The 17,870-nt window shown below is 45.1% G+C and overlaps 1 protein-coding gene across 1 annotated transcript in view; it reads right to left on the reverse strand.

Annotated features, from left to right (window-relative positions):
- Positions 1 to 16,956, reverse strand: part of LOC126518568 (protein GPR107) — a 126,923-nt gene extending 109,967 nt beyond the window's left edge. Inside the window, exon 1 of the mRNA XM_072285866.1 lies at positions 16,840 to 16,956. Coding sequence (XP_072141967.1) covers positions 16,840 to 16,935 — 96 coding nt within the window. The 5' untranslated portion in view covers positions 16,936 to 16,956. The remainder of the gene's footprint in view (positions 1 to 16,839) is intronic.
- Positions 16,957 to 17,870: the final 914 nt, after the last annotated feature.

Here is a 17,870-nt window from a genome sequence, read left to right on the forward strand (position 1 = left end):
CGCTCAAATAAAACGATACGTAATTCAGTTTTTTGGTGTTGTCCCAGTGGTTGTGGATGCTCACCCGGTCGTAGTCAGCAAGAGGGGCAGCTCATGGCTGCGTTCGGATATCGCTGGCACACAAGGAAGAAGCGCGGAAAAACATGCATGCTTGCAGTCTCGGAGGGACGTGCAGGCGTGCAGGCGTCAGTCTCGACACCAGGGGTTCCCCGCTAGCGGGGGAGGAGGGTCATTTCGCCACGCGCTCGCGCACCCCGCAATATTTTGTGGGCGAGTGTACATAAATAAAGATGACACAACCATTAAAAGTTCTATCCAGAAAAGTAAACTGGAAAATGAGATAATAAAAACACAGCCAATTTAAAGTAACAGGTGGAGAAGGTTTGAGGAGAAGGAGAAGAGGCGCACAAAAAATCAAGCTCATCAAATGACTTTTGAAAAGCATAATCAATCAGCTATGTAATGTACACGTGATCCCACTTGACAGGGGGCAATATACAGTGAGTAGAGGCAAGTATAAACCCAGAACACAATGTGCAAAAAAAGAAAAGAAAAACAAATAGGAAGGTAGAGTGGCAAAAGACACTGCAATTACAACTGCAATGGCTGAGCTTAGCAAGCACAATTGCATAGTGGTTTTACCACACCCTAGAACATGACATTTCATGGACAGACCACACAAACGCTTGCTGGTGCACACAAGCTCGCCTCTATGCGCCTTGCAAGGAATAGCGGTGTGCATCTACAAGAGATGCATGACAGTGTAAGCCCGCTGGCCTCACTCATGGATACCTTGGCAGACACCATTTTGTACTTTGTCATTGACAGTTGAGACTTTTACCCTGTCCGCTATTCCAGCAAACGGGGGTGGTTTAGGCAGACTGCCAGATTTGCGGGGGCGTAAACGTGAGTAGCCGGAGTGGTGCAGCCGCCTGGTGGCGTAGAGTTCAACCAGACAAACACGGAGCTAAAACTGCAGTAACTGACTATATATCCTGCTTCGCTGCCGGTGGAAATTTTTAGAAGTGGCGTAACTGTGAACACGATTACGCCGCTGTCGAAAATTTACACCAGCAGCTAAGCAGAATATAGTAATTAGCCTGTGTTAGTGTGGTTGTTCTTTGCGCCACCACCTGGCGCCACCAATCTGGCTGCTCACGTTTACGCCCCCGCTAAACCCGCAAACCGCCTGCGCTTGCCGGAATACCGGACGCACTAAAATTCTCTAGTGTTTCAAAATGCTGCAATATTTATAAACGTAATTCTTATATATTTAGAGCTGTTAAGATCAGCACGAAAGGAAAGAAAAAACGCTTTCTCGCATGATATAAATCTACCTCACTGAGAGTTGATTGCATCACACCCTAGCTGTGTAGCCAGGTGCGCTGACGTGAGGCAGCCTGAGAATGTGATAACAAAGAAGAGCAGTTCACAGGGACTGCACTGTGTTTCGATGTGTATGAGCCATGCTACACTGCCTACGAACGCATGGGTGTGCGGACACGAGCCTTGTGCATCCACAAGCATACGTGTCTGGACTTTACAGTGACTGAAGGTAAAGTGCAACCCCAGAAAAGCACAAGAAAAGGGAGGACCGGAGCATCCCCTTTTCTTGTGTTCTGGTGTTGCACCACTTTTAACATTGTGGACTAGTGCAACATGCTCAATGCAAGAATATGCCTAAAGACAACAAAACAAAGACAAGATTGCGATTGCTTACGATTTTGTAGTATCCCAGTGAAGGCATGTAATGGTCCCATTAGACCAGGAAATATGACTTGAATGACATTGTCCTTGAGAACTATGCCTCTTAATGAGAATAGTAGAGTTCTCATACAGTTCTCTTCCTTTACTGGTTGCCTAATAATCCAGTGGTCCCCAGCCATCAGTGTTGTTCGGAGACATCTTTGTGTTACTGAATGAGGTGATTGAGGCTGGAAGAGGATGGAGGTTGATGATGATGATGATGAATATAGTGTTTTGTGGTGCAAGGGCCAAGTATGACCAAACAGCGCCAGGCCAATGTCAAAGTGTGCAATGTGAAGCTATAAATTACGAACATGGGATGTGACAGGGCTGTAAAGGGGCCTAAAAGACGGTCACTGTAAAGTGCGTAACAGATACATGTAATAAAACTATGACAACGACTATGAAGCATGCCAAGGACGTGAAAGATACATTGTGAAAGAATTACAATGTGTTGAGGAGACATATCATTGCCTCTGGTGACAAGGATGATGGCATACCCAGACGTTTGAAATTGTGCACCAGACCAGATTTATCAGAGTAAAAAAAGCACCAGCTTGTATAACTCATACACAGCTGCAGCTTTGCAGCTGAACTAAGAAAGCTCCTTCATTTTTAAAAAGTATCTGTCATAAGCGTGACACCATGATTCCTATCTAAAGTACTTGTTCTTACAAATTGCTCTCGCATATGTAACGCTTTGTGAACACAGATCCTGTCCTCGTGATTAGCTTTCGTCCCAAAAGGAAAAAGGCATGCATAATATATATATATTTTTTTTTTTGCTTGTCAGGTGGTTAAGTGGCAGGTTGACGTTAGGATGCACACGTTGCATTCTTTTGTACGCACCTATACACCTGTCACTGAAGAATGGTGCGTAGGTTGTTGGAAAGCACAAAGCACACTTGTTTACACTCACTGCTCTTTGCTCTCCTGTAGATTCACGTCTTGCCAACCGCTTTTTCTCCCAAGCACAAGCGTTCACTGTGCCCCCATTATTCCTTCATGAATGTAGCATGTTTTACTTTTAGCGGCATGCTTCACCTAACACTCCTTGATTTGTAGTTATACACTTGCTTTGCCTCGCTACCTAGTCATCAAAAAAATGGGATAAGGTGAGTTCACTTTCGATAACCCTTGTGGACCCTTTGGTGCCCATAGGCCACAATCTATCAACGACTGCTCTAATCCACACCTAGTTGTCTCCACCTTCTAATCTGTCTACCTCGGACAGCTACACCACAAGTTACTTTGACAACAGCATAAGAAACTGCCTCTCGGACAACATTATGCATGGACCGATACTTCAACGGTGGCTTTGGCCAGCATACCATTTCCAATTCCAAAATGAAAAACTTGCAGGTAGGTTTAAGTAAAAGCAAAAACAGACAGTAGAGGGTCATTTTCAGATGGTCTGAACTTAGATGAATGAGCTTCATAGTTTTCAAGATATAATAATAATTTCTTAAAGTTACCAAACTGACGCCATGGTTCCCTCAGCCCTTAAAAACTGCTTCCTTTTTTAAGGAAAAAAGTCAAAACAAAATGCACTATACTGATGGGCGACATCAATGCCAGGGTAAGCAAGAAGCAGGCTGGAGACAAGTCAGGGGGGGAACATGGCAGAGGTTATAGGAATAGCAGGGGAGAGTTACAAGAGTATGCAGAACGGAAGCTTTTGCGGATAATGAATACCTTCTTCCACAAGCAGGAAAACCGAAAGTGGACGTGGAGGAGCCCGAATGGCAAGACTAGAAATGAAATAGACTTCATACACTGCGCTAACCCTGGCATCATACAAGATGTGGATGTGCTCGGCAAGGTGCACTGCAGTGACCATAGGATGGTGAGAACTCGAATTAGCCTAGACCTGAGGGGGGAACGGAAGAAACTGGTACATAAGAAGCCGATCAATAAGTTAGCTGCAAGAGGGAAAATAGATGAATTCCAGATTACGCTACAGAACAGGTATTCGGCTTTAACTCAGGAAAAGGACCTTAGCGTTAAAGCAATGAACGACAATCTTATGGGCATCATTAAGGAGTGTGCAATAGAAGTCGTTGTAACTTCGTTAGTGTACCGGTAAGCTATCGCAGGAGATGAAAGATTTCATTAAGAAACGCCAATGTACAAAAGCCTATAACCCTACAGCTAGAACAGAACTGGCAGAATTTTCCAAGTTAATCAAGAAGCGTAAGATAGCTCACATAAGGAAGTATAATATGGATAGAATTGAGCATGCTCTCAGGAATGGATTAATCCTAAAAGCAGTGAAGAAACTAAGTATTGGCAAGAATCAGATGTATGCGTTAGGAGACAAAGCCGGCATTATCATTACTAATATGGATGAGATAGTTCAAGTGGCTGAGGAGTTCTATAGAGATTTATACAGTACCAGTGGCACCCACAACGATAATGGAAGAGAGAATAATCCAGAGGAATTTGAAATCCCACAAGTAACGCCGGAAGAAGTAAAGAAAGCCTTGGGAGCTATACAAAGGGGGAAGGCAGCTGGGGAGGATCAGGTAACAGAACATTTGTTGAAGGATTGTGTGCAGATTGTTCTAGAAAAACTGGCCACCCTGTATAAGCAGTGCCTGATGACCTCGAGCGTACCGGAATCTTGGAAGAACGCCAACATAATCTTACTCCATAAGAAGGGGGACGCCAAAGACTTGAAAAATTCTAGCCCGATCAGCCTGCTGTCCATTGCCTACAAAGTGTTTACTAAGGTAATCGGAAATAGAATCAGGAACACCTTAGACTTCTGTCGACCAAAGGACCAGGCAGGATTTCGTAAAGGCTACTCGACAATAGACCATATTCACACTATCAATCAGGTGATAAAGAAATGTGCGGAATATAAACAACCTTCATATACAGCTTTCATTGATTACGAGAAAGCATTCGATTCAGTCGAAACTTCGGCAGTCATGGAGGCATTACGGAATCTGGGTGTAGATTAGCCGTACGTAAAAATACTGAAAGATATCTATAGCGGCTCCGCAGCCACCGTAGCCCTCCATAAAGAAAGCAACAAAATCCCAATAAAGAAAGGCGTCAGGGAGGGAGATACGATCTCTCCAATGCTATTCACAGCGTGTTTACAGGAGGTATTCAGAGACCTGGATTGGGAAGAATTGTGGATAAGAGTTAATAGAGAATACCTTAGTAAGTTGCGATTCGCTGATGATATTGCATTGCTTAGTAACTCAGGGGAACAATTGCAATGCATGCTCACTGACCTGAAAAGGCAAAGCAGAGGGGTGGGTTTAAATATTAATCTGCAGAAAACTAATGTTTAACAGTCTCAGAAGAGAACAGCAGTTTACGATAGGTAGCGAGGCACTGGAAGTGGTAAGGGAATACATCTACTTAGGGCAGGTAGTGACTGCGGATCCGGATCATGAGATTGAAATAATCAGAAGAATAAGAATGGGCTGGGGTGCATTTGGCAGGCATTCTCACATCATGAACAGCAGGTTGCCATTATCCCTCAAGATAAAAGTATACAACAGCTTTGTCTTACCAGCACTCACCTACAGGGCAGAAACCTGGAGGCTTACGAAAAGGGTTCTATTTAAATTGAGGACGACGCAACAAGTTATGGAAAGAAGAATTATGGGTGTAACATTAAGGGATAAGAAAAGAGCAGATTGGGTGAGGGAACATATGCGAGTTAATGACATCTTAGTTGAAATCAAGAAAAGGAAATGGGCATGGGAAGGACATGTAATGAGGAGGGAAGATAACCGATCGTCATTAAGGGTTACGGACTGGATTTCAAGGGAAGGGAAGCGTAGCAGGGGGCGGCAGAAAGTTAGGTGGGCGGATGAGATTAAGAAGTTTGCAGGGAATTAGCAGATGACCGGGGTAGTTGGAGAAGTATGGGAGAGGCCTTTGCCCTGCAGTGAGTGTAGCCAGGCTGATGATGATGATGAAGAAGAAGGAAGAAATAAATAAAGGCCCAGCTGAACAATAAATACTACCTTGCCATACCTGAGACTTGTGGCACATGAGCAAGATTAATGGCATTAAAGACTGAGGTCACAAGCACTGCAATGCCATCGTTTTCCAAGCCAGTGTCACATATGAATATTTAATGCCATTACACACTGTCATGATGATACCAGTCCATGCAGCCAGGTTTGTTGTCCCAATGCTCAATAAATAATGGTTATTTAATGCTTAAATGTGAAAACTATCTTTAAAGAGCAATAATAGGTGTTTTTCAAGGCAGAGTTCGTGTTAGGTCTAAAACAAAAGCAGCTGAAGCTCAACAGCAGCTGCGATTTCAAAATGTCAAACTGAAAACTATGACAACGCTGATGATTTCTAATATGTACAGAAGCATTTCCTTTGAGAAATAATTATTTTGCTACACACTTTTCCAATATAATGTACAACTATTCCAATCTGTTTTTATTCCTAATCCGCCCTTAGCCTTCCGTGATAGGCCGGAATGGTTTGAGTCCAGCCCATACGGGTGGCTGCCACACCCGAATGGGCAGAGCCGGAGCCAATTTGACCTATCACGGAGGGATAACGGCCGATTTGGAATAAAGACAGAATGGAATAGTTTTACGTTACACCAGCCCTTGGGGTTTAACCAAACTTACACAAACATTGAAAATGACAGTACACGTTCAAGGGTACACTGCATTGTCAGAGATCAGTATGCTGTTAACGGCACTAAGGACTAATGGAATTCAAACTTCCCTTGCAGCAGCATGGTAATGGCATTTGCAGTTAAAACATTAGTACCATATTGCACATATGATGCAATGTGTGGCTTGGCACACCTGAAAAGAATCCTTCGGCACTAAGCAATATCAGCGTATTCTGCAGTACCATAAAAGGAAATGCGAGTTCATGTGTAGCGTGGACAGTGCCTTTTAACAAATGATTGTATGTCATAGATGAATGAGTATTTTTACAGGTTAGGCTACTCAGCTTTGAATAAAATAAAAGATGTTCAGCTTCAATATGAAGAGCTACGAGCGTGAATGAGTGAGGAACATTTAAAAGCCCTTTCATACACTTTTGATGCTGCCGCACTGTTTTGCTTCTCAACGAAGATATCACATTCGGTAATATGCCTTTTGTTAAGAGAAGGGGTTGACCAAACAGAGCTCATGCGTATGTGTAACCGCAGTCGATTGTGCATGCAGTCATGATGATAAACCGAGAACACCCTGTGTAAACTTATTTTCCTATGTTGTGGCAAATACAGATTAAAAAGGTGGTATTTCACTGTAAATTTTGTTCTGAGCATGTAAAGCATCACAAAATGTCCTTAACTGACTGCTGTTTCCTTGAAGGACAAAACGAAGTACTTCCGGTGCAAAATTTAAATTATTTTTATCCCTTTTTAATCCCAATGACTAACTCGATTAGTCATAACCTAGTGTAACAAAAGCGTAGCTAAGGGGGTAAACTTTCATTTATATATATGCATAGTGCGCGCCGAAGGACACACCTATTGGTGGCAGGCTTGCAAAGTGTGCTCGGGAAAGGAGGCAGCCGTCCGCTGTAGTTACCTGCATTGTTGCTCGTACTTCTCTGTTTTATTCACATTTTTGGAGCAAAATAAGCAATACCCTTCGCATGCATGTGGTGGCGAAAACGTCCAAGACATGTAGAAGAATAATTGTTTCGCGGTGGGGTATTCAAATACCTGCAAAAACTGGCCGGCGACACAGTTCTAGTCATTTCCCCTGAGGCCTCTTGAGTGGGAGCAACGACAGCAAAGGATTGCTGCCGGGCGGCAGGAATTTTCTTGTTGTTATGCTTTCGTTTGTCCTCTTGGTGTTTGTTGCACTTTTTCATGTTCGCACAGGTAAGCGGTGAAGCTGATCCCGGCCTATCCATATTGTGGTTTGATTTGTCCGCAGTGCATGCAGCATACAGGTTAAAAGTATTTCGTTTAGGTTCTGAACACCGCTTTTTTACCATGTTGCTCCAGCTAGGGTGCACAACTGCATGAGTGCATCATGCTGTATGTTAAAGCTGCTGAAACTTGCAAGGACTGATTTTGCTGGTTTTATGTGGCCCGTTAAATCGTCGCATCAGCTGTCATGCAGTTCATGTTTTCGGATCTATTTTATGGGTGGCTTCGTGTATGTTGAACTGTTGCTAGTTGCTTCATGCAGAAAAATTGATTTTTCTTTCAAGTGCGAGGTTTTTGCCTCATCCCATTTGTTAGGGGCTTAAACCATGTCGTGTTTTACCGGAATTACTACAGGCAAGTGCTTCTTTAACAGCTCTATTCTTTCCGCCTGAGGACACCTTCGATATTGTGCTTTCTTGGGAAATGACTTAGAAAAGAAGTAGCTCCGAGCGAGGATTGCTCTTAGCTGCTGCATATCGTAGTGCTGTTCAATTTTCGCTGACAAATTTGTGGCACATTTGAAAAGTCTCTGAGTTGATGCTGTCCGAGAAGACTCACCGCACACAGTATTTGTTTAGCAGTGCAGTCCCTATTTGTGCCCTCATTTTACACTTAATTGAATTCTATCTTATTATATTTGGCACAGCAGGAGTGCAATGCCTGCGCTGCAAAGGACCAAACCTGGTCTTGTCGCCAGCGCCAATCTACACTGGCGGTGCGTCTCCACGTTTAAATATATTGTGTCGCATCTCTCTTCCACAACATTCGAAAAAAAAAAAAAAAAGAAGATACTGAGAAGTTGGTAAGACATTAACTTTGTATATTTCCAAGCAGGTCACCAAGGGAATTTCAAAGTACGGAACTGCAGAGGGAAGGGCAGTTTGTCGACGTATGCAGCGGAATTGGATTGGCGATACAGCACTAACTAGCACTTTTATTCAGCCGTGCATTTGGTGACCTCGTTGACTAGTGTAAGCATTTCCGTGAACCAATTCACAATTACTTTTCTTGAGGCGACTTTGACGGCACTTATTCAGTAATGACACATGTATTCATCGCCAGAAAGATCCCTACATTGTGCGCAGGCATTGCGCAGTGCGGAGACATCACATTAGTCAACAAAACCAAGCAGCTACGTAACATGAGCTCCACTTGGTATAACTGAGCTTCATTACACTCATCTGTGGGAAGCACCTGGTATATATGCAGACTGGGTTGCCCTAAACTCAGGTAAAATCGTGTAAACGTCCGCTCTCATAGTGGCCCATGCGTTTTCTGCAGCTGTCACCGCAGGAGAAGCAGTTTGGCACCCTAACAACGGAGAAATTGCAGCTGCAAATTTCAGTCATCCTTGCTGCATAAGGTTGTCAGCTGGTACTGCTCCCGAGCGTACTTCCTAAAGCGCCCACTAGGTGGCCATCAGTGACACCTTTATAGGCGGTGCACTATGCGTATAGCTCCGATTGTTGACCTTGTATTGTGCAAAAAAATAACAGTCTCTTCCATTTTCAGAACTGATGCTTGCAAGAGGCAGTAAAAATGACAGATATATTTTTAATGGCACTGAAACAATGCTATCGACAGATGTCTGGCACATAACGACTGTCATGCCGGATTACATAGTACTGAGGTGGTAAGAACTATCTGCTGTTATGCTCAATATATATATATAGAAGAAAAAACTCGATGCAACCCATCTCATGACTGTCTATGGTAATGTATCTAGCATTGATTCTACATAGTGGCACAACATATTGCTGCCGCTGAAACGAGTTATGTATGAGGCGTGTACAGAAGTGGGGCCCCTCTTTTGCGTTTCCCTAAGAGCACTCGGCACCATCTAGCCTGCACACCGCCTCCAAAACGCATGGCCTATTGGCACGTGCGGATGCCCAGAAACGTATCATGTGGCAGCCAGGCTCCTCTTTCGCACTTCTTTATGGAGATGCTTTGTCATTTAGTGGCGCAGCCTGTCAACTATTCCCCCATTTGCCACACACCCAGTGGCACATAGTCAGCGACCCTAGTTGGCGAGAGGTTCATTGAAGAGCGGCGCATGCCCAGTGCATTTGTGGTGCAGCTTGCTAAAGTGTTGGGTTGCTGTCCTTGAGGATCCCTAGTGATGTGGGTCCAATCCGCCTTTTGCGATGCCAAACTGCGCAGCGCCCTAGCGGCAGAGGGCCGAAGCAATTTGGCAGGTGCACAGGCGCGCGGCCGGACTCGACTCTCTCCTCCGAGCGAGTGGAGTACGGCCGTGGCAGGCACTGCACTTGCCAGTAGAATAGGGCACCAGCAGTTTCTCTTAGACTCTTACAGACCGGCACATATCGTTGTCCTGCCGTTCTATATGGTTTACCCTGACGTATATCGTGACGACGCCTGCCCGTCCAGCGGGAGACCTCCACTCTAGCACACATGCTCTGGGAGTGCGGGTCGAGATACCCCAAGTTCAGCAAGGAGGAGTGGGACTCGCGTTTGCGTAGCCCCGCTCTAGACAAAATCCTGGCTGTCTGGCGTGCCCGTGACCGAGCCGGTGGGCTAGACCTGCCAGTCGTGACGTGGGACTAGCTGGGTGTGTGACGAGTTCACGCCCTTGCTGGAACTCCAATAAAATTCTTTCAATCACTTGTCAGCCTTACCATTCTCGTGGCCGCGTGCATGGAACGCCTTTGGAACATTATTGCCATCGAAATTTGGCGCGATGCCAATGTCGTGTCTCATTTACGGTTGCACCTTCCATGACCATCCCAGCAGGGCAACGATGATTTTCCTATTTCTGTAGGTAAAACGCGATCGACAGCGCCATGAAGCCCGCATTAGGGCTTAAGTTTGTGACAGGTATGTATTGGCATATGCAGTTTACCTCTCTGTTTTTGTCATTACTGACTCATACGAATAATCTTGACAAAGACGCAAATGTATGTTTGAGCTAGCGAAGCAAACGATCTCTGAGCTCGCATGACCTGGTTGAGTGAAAAGCGAAGTGTTCTTTTTTTCTTCTATGGTCTCTGTACGTCCGTCGCTAGAATGCTGTCATTTCGCAACTTCACACCGTGCACACTTGCAGCTTTATAAATGCTCAGCGAATGCTTGTGATGTCAGCGCAGTTATCTGTCAGAGCCAAGCTCACCTGCACTGTCGGGCTGACATGGGAAACAGCATGCACAGTGGAAGTAGCTGATAGTGCTAGTTAGCAATCGTTGCCAATTGTCATTTCGTCATTCTTGTCAGCAGCAAGTAATATTTACTTGCAGAATGCTTTTATGTCCATTTAGCGAATTGGGATGTAGTATGGTATGTACTAAGGCTCATTTTCATGTACGGCATCTTCTGGAGTCGAGTGGCGCGTCTTACTGTGTAACTGACATTTCAGGGGTGCCTTCGCTGTCGCCCAGACATCTGGACTTCCTACTGACACGTGCACTTGTTTATCTTTTTCGGATGACCGCTTTTCACCGTCAAACAAATGTTATCGCTCAGCGCGGGACGCACCGGCATGTATCGGAAGTTTCTCGAATGTTATCGATCGTTCTATCCGCTGTCTGTCGTTGCCGAACCTGGTGTAATCTTATTGCATATATGCACGACGGGAATGGTGTAGAAGTTTCTGGAAGGCACGCGGGCACCAGCGATTACTCTCGAACGTTCTATGGCTCGTGTATAAAAGCCGACGCGCTTGACCAGCAGATCAGATTTTTTGGCGATTGCCGACTGCGTTCGCCGCTATCGTTATGCTTTAAGTGTAGCCTGTTTTTGTGGGCACAGGTTCGGCAAATAATAGTTAGTTTCGTCATTCACAGTATTGCTACTGTGTTCTTTGCCGTCACTACTACATGACAATAGCAACACTGTTTGTGTACACGCACCAGTTCAAAAAAAGGACACGGTTGGCCGCTATGTTCGTACCACGGCGCGGTCTAAGAGGAAGACTGGCACCTTGCAAAGAGGGGGTATCACCGATTTTGGTCATTCTGACCATTTTTTGCCATTTTTGTAGATGTACACACACTTTATGTGGATAAATAATGTATCCAACTTGGCAGTCTGTTGGCCTCCCCACTGCCTGTGTACGTATGTACGCCTAGCACATGGCACACCATAAAGCAAGACATGCAGTGGTGAAACATGATATTCGCCCTAAGAACTACACCTTGTGCCCTATTCGAGTCATGCGGTTTTGTGCGTACTCATATTGTTTTATTACTTATTCACTTTACGCCACAGGTGCAGCGGTTTCAGGCCAAGGATGAGCTTGTAAAGTGTTGCTGAAGCTCTTCTCCCAGCCATTCGTCACGCTGAAGAAACCTACGGGTACAAAGCATTCACCAGTAGGCTCGATCGCTAGCCGACGATGACAAAATATGATGGGGCATACAGGTTCTTTCGGTCTTCTCTCACATGCTGCTTGTTCGGTCGCGAGTCTCGTGTGAGGCGGCTGTCGCGGCGCCTGCCAAATTGTATCTCGTGGCCACCTCACGATGGCACCGCAATGCACCGCAAAAGGCGGATTCCGCCCAGCATCGGAGAAATGCGTTAACTTTCTAAGGGTACTTCACACACTACCACAGGCTATGTATGTATGTACTACAGGGGTCAAATGAAATGCAAACAGCCGAACATGTGGCCAAAGCATAACTAAAGGATAGTGCGCACCATCCAGTTATAACCACTGACAGGCATGCACATCCGGTTTGACCGCACTGCATGACGATGATCCCTCTATACTGCGATATTTTCATTTTTGTTCTGGTTTTCCTTTATTTGAAAGCGAGTACTATACCCTCAGTTACGCTTTGGCCACACACTCCGCTGTTCCCATTTCATTGGATGCCGATAGTATCTGTTTTCTTGCCTACCTGGGTGACTGGGTAGTCCATGGTCAAATGGTTAGCGCATCGGGCTGCTGTGCTGAGGGAACAAGGCTCAAAGCTAACCGTCGGACTACCTTGTGTCACTGGGTATGTGGCAATGTGTACATAGGTGCTGCTCTTCAACTAACCTCTTTCACGCTAACATGGCTCACTGTAGGGAAGGGATTGAGTATGTGCCACTTGGTCTGTGTTGGTCTTCAATCAACTTCTTTGAAGCCAACCTGGGTCACTGGGTATGTGCTGCTCTTCATAAACATCTTTAATGCCAAATTGGGTAATGAATGAATTGGCCAGATATAAAATCAAAATAAGATCGATCTCTGTTCCCCTTCTTATCAGGGCTCCTCATAAAGTCTCTATAGCTGAAGAATGCCAACAGAGGAGAATAAAACAGTTAAGCTTGACCCAATCTTTCAGTCTTAAGAACAACAAACAAGCAATGAGAACAAGTAATGTACTGTGCAAATGCAACAAAAAGGGTGAAGAGAGAGATAGGACACTATGCTCTGATCTATCTCTTTTTTCTTTCTTGCAGCAATAGAAGTTTTTGACACGATTTTTTAAAACCAATTCTGCTAATGAAATGCCCCTTCATTAATCTACAATGACATCATAACAAAATTAAAGATGTCTAACATTTCAGTGTCTGTATAACATGGGTACACAATGCTTCCTGTGGTCGTTCAGGTGGTCTATTCACAGCTGAACCAGGGGCCCTATAATGTAAAACTATTCCAATCTGCTTTTATTCCAATTTCCTGACGTCAAACTTACGAAGCCGCCAATGCAACCATCGGGCACTAACCCACCGCGTTGTTTGAAAACTCCAATCAAATGCCCTCCTCGTTTATACGAGATCACTTTTTTTTTTTAATTTAAAAGCGAATAGCATTGCCTACATTGAGCGGATTTTCTTATAGAATTGGCTGAAAAGAGGCAAGGAGCACGCTAAAGCGGTGAGGGGTTCGATAGGGCCGAGCTAGCACAGGGAAAGTAGACAACTGGATGAGGAGGGTGGTGCTGGAGTCTGCAATTTGCCCGCTTCCCCTGATAAAAATTGCGGTGGCGAGCAATGGAACATTAAAAATGCCGCTTGAACAGATCCTCAGCAAAGAAGAGTTGGCAAAGTGACGTCGTACACGTGCCGAAAGGGCTCACTAACGTCATAATGCCACAGAAAAATTTTTATTATATGCAAATAAATCCATGCTCCCAGCCGCTCCAAGTAGCTAGTGCCAGAGCATCGGCGGGCAGCCATTTTCTATTTCTTTCAAAATGGGGCAGCCTCCGGTTGTTCAGAAAAAAATGCAGTTTTGTTCGGCATATTAATGCGTCTCTAACGTATACACGTCACTTTGACGTGGTGAGCTTTCGCTATGTTGTGACGTCATGTGACAGACAGGCACACACCCGAAAACATTTGATCAGTGGCAGAGTATTATGGCCAGAAAGGCGTTGAATCAGAAATAATTATTTTTCTTTTGTTCGGTCTAATCACGCATCCATAAGAGAGGGGACGCCAAAGACTTGAAAAATTATAGACCGATCAGTTTACTGTCCGTTGCCTACAAAGTATTTACTAAGGTAATTGCAAATAGAATCAGGAACACCTTAGACTTCCGTCAACTAAAGGACCAGGCAGGATTCCGTAAAGGCTACTCAACAATAGACCATATTCACACTATCAATCAGGTGATAGAGAAATGTGCGGAATATAACCAACCTTTATATATAGCTTTCATCGATTACGAGAAAGCGTTTGATTCAGTCAAAACCTCAGCAGTCATGGAGGCATTGCGGAATCAGGGTGTAGACGAGCCGTATGTAAAAATACTGAAAGATATCTATAGGCTCCACAGCCACCGTAGTCCTTCATAAAGAAAGCAACAAAATCCCAATAAAGAAAGGCGTCAGGCAGGGAGATACGATCTCTCCGATGCTATTCACAGCGTGTTTACAGGAGGTATTCAGAGACCTGGATTGGGAAGAATTGGGGATAAGAGTTAATGGAGAATACCTTAGTAATTTGCGATTCGCTGATGATATCGCCTTGCTTAGTAACTCAGGGGACCAACTGCAATGCATGCTCACTGACCTGGAGAGGCAAAGCCGAAGGGTGGGTCTAAAAATTAATCTGCAGAAAACTAAAGTAATGTTTAACAGTCTCGGAAGGGAACAGCAGTTTACAATAGGTAGTGAGGCACTGGAAGTGGTAAGGGAATACATCTACTGAGGACAGGTAGTGACTGCGGATGCGGATCACGAGACTTAAATAATCAGAAGAATAAGAATGGGCTGGGGTGAGTTTGGCAGGCATTCTCAGATCATGAACAGCAGGTTGCCATTATCCCTCAAGAGAAAAGTTTATAACAGCTGTGTCTTACCAGTACTCACGTACGGGGCAGAAACCTGGAGGCTTACGAAAAGGGTTCTACTTAAATTAAGGACGACGCAACGAGCTATGGAAAGAAGAATGATAGGTGTAACATTAAGGGATAAGAAAAGAGCAGATTGGGTGCGGGAACAAACGCGAGTTAATGATATCTTAGTTGAAATCAAGAAAAAGAAATGGGCATGGGCAGGACACGTAATGAGGAGGGAAGATAACCGATGGTCATTAAGAGTTACGGAATGGATTCCGAGGGAAGGAAAGGGCGGCAGAAAGTTAGGTGGGCGGATGAGATTAGGAAGTTTGCAGGGACAACATGGCCACAATTAGTACATGACTGGGGTAGTTGGAGAAGTATGGGAGAGGCCTTTGCCCTGCAGTGGGCATAACCAGGCTGATGATGATGATGATGAATCACGCATAATCAGTGCGCACAGATGTATCAGTGTATCAGATGGGGAGTTTTCAAGTTTTTCGTGGCATTGCATGAGAGACAGGCGAAGTGGGGGTGGCCCGGAAATATTTTGACCAATCATGGTGGACTGATTGCAGAATTGAAATAGAAAATTTATAATAGCTTTACGTTACAGCACCCCAGATCAAAGAACTGCTGAATGACCTTAACTGTAAAAGCAAGTGCAAATTACAGAGCAGGTCATGTAGCTGTGACAGGGCGATACAAATGGGTTAATTTTATCACCCAACACAGAAAGCACGACTATGAATGAACTGGATGCATTCAATCAGAGCAACAAATGTGACTCGGCTCACAAAGGCCATGTTTTATTCACTCTGATAGAATGAATCTTCATGCCTAGCTTTCAATACCAGAAATAAACAGGTTTCAATATACCACCCTATAAGACTATAATGCTAGCGTGTTTGGTGCACCGAACTAGATAGAACTCACCCTACTTTTAAAGGAATTAAAAGATATCTACAGACCGATGGGCTCATATAAAAACGCCGCAATTGTTCAACCCCTTGACACATATTTCGCTGTGTGAAACGTAACTCCGTGCCAAAGAAATTCAAGTAAGCGGCGCTAATTATTTGACAGTTATTTGACAGCCCCCTTCACTATCCGACAGAAATTGTTATATGGTTGCCTTCAACCTATCACATATCTAAGAAAAGGACAAGGTAACGACTCTCTACAATTGTGACCTCTCATAGTGTTGAAAGTGTATTGTCATCCTTGCAACCAGTTACATAACACGCAGCAACTTTACGAACGAGGGCATGAACGCTATCAGCCCATTTGTGCGCTGAGTCACAACATCGTGAGTACGGTTGGCGCCAACGCTCGCAACTGGGCCGGCATCTTCTGCGAAAAGACACACGGACGCGGGCAGTGCCCTTTTGTTGTTAAACAGTCTTGAAGTCGACGACACGGTACGTGCCGGTGTCAGGTGTTCCCGATATGACGTATCGTCCACAAGAAGGGGAAGCGACGGGCGATAAGAGGGCGGAGTAGTCAGCATTACCGCTTTCTCGTCGCCCGTCTGCACCACCGAAGTTCTTGACATGCTTCACAAACTAACGGAGGCATGCACGCGATTTTCGACGATTGTACTCGAGCATTAAATTATGTCTGAAGTTCCACGAGGTTACAACGACAAGGCAGGGAGATAAGCAAATTAACTAGCATACCTGCCGATGCAGTAGCGTTGATCTGACGAAAGAAAGGCCGTCGTGGTTTGTTGCACATTTCATAAAGTAATAATCTGGGTGAAAGATGTCCACCATTGTTTTGCAGCGGCTTGTTGATTAGATAATATCGAATGACTGTCAGCACTAGCGATTCATGACAACGGCCGACATCGCCTTCACAAGCAATGTGAAGGAGAGGTCGGCCCCATCAATACTGCGATTATCGGCCTCTGACTAGATACAGTTACATTCGGAAACGGTCACATGGAATCAGAAAGAGTGCAACTAACCTTGAGCGACAATCGGTGATTCCTGGCATCGCCGGCGGGGAGCAAACCGATTAGAAAAAACACGAGCACAGCCAGCAAGCATATGCGGCCAGCCATCTTGGCACCTGGTCCCACAGGTTGCCAGACGAACGAAAGATTTGTGCCATAGTTTAGGCGGCGGTGGAGTTTATTTTCCGTCACGAAAGGAAGTTCAACACATGTATCGCGGATCGTTTCCTGCAGAAAAGGCAGCTGGTCTTGTATGGTAAAATCTGCAGGGCTGCTTTTAGTATTGTACAAGACAGGTGTCCAAATCCGCGGCATAGAGTTAGTATAACCATAAGCAACTCTAGAGGAAAAGCTGGCCCGGAAAAGTGGGAACCGCTAGTACAGTGTAAATCTTTTTTAGTTTCGAAACTGCTCGATTGATTGATTGATTGATTGATTGATTGATTGATTGATTGATTGATTGATTGATTGATTGAAACTTTTATTAGAAGGGATGGCCCGTGGCCTAAGATAGAGGTGGGGGTTAGGTGAAAGGAAGGATGCCTGCCTCCTTCGCAAAGGAGAGCAAAGCGTTGATTCTTCTGGTGGCATCTGCTTGAGGTGCGACCCAGTCTTCGTACGATGCCACCTTTAGAGGTCGGGTGTGCTTGTCCCTAAGGGTGGCTGTGGCAGGACAGGACCAGATCATATGTTTAAGATCGACGTTGGTCGCAGGGCAATTGGGGCATTCCACTTCTGTTCTTCTCCACTTGCTCAGGACATCCGGTGTAATAGATGCCTTAGCTCTTGCTTTGTGGATGAGGACCTGGGCTGTTCTAGGAAGGCGAGTGGGAATGCGAGGAAGGATGCTAGGAATGGACTCCCGTAGTAGAGCCTTCCACTCGTGTTTCAACCGGGCAATCTGCTAATCTGGTACAACGACGGATGACGGGGAGCTATATAGGTATGGTCCAGCAGGGACGGGCTCACTTCACGGCTGCGATGGCGGTCTTCTCTCATTTTCTCGCCTGCAGCTTCATGGGCCGCCCTGTTCCCAGCTCCCC

Source organism: Dermacentor andersoni, chromosome 1, assembly GCF_023375885.2.
Source record: "Dermacentor andersoni chromosome 1, qqDerAnde1_hic_scaffold, whole genome shotgun sequence".
NCBI classification, from domain to species: domain Eukaryota; kingdom Metazoa; phylum Arthropoda; class Arachnida; order Ixodida; family Ixodidae; genus Dermacentor; species Dermacentor andersoni.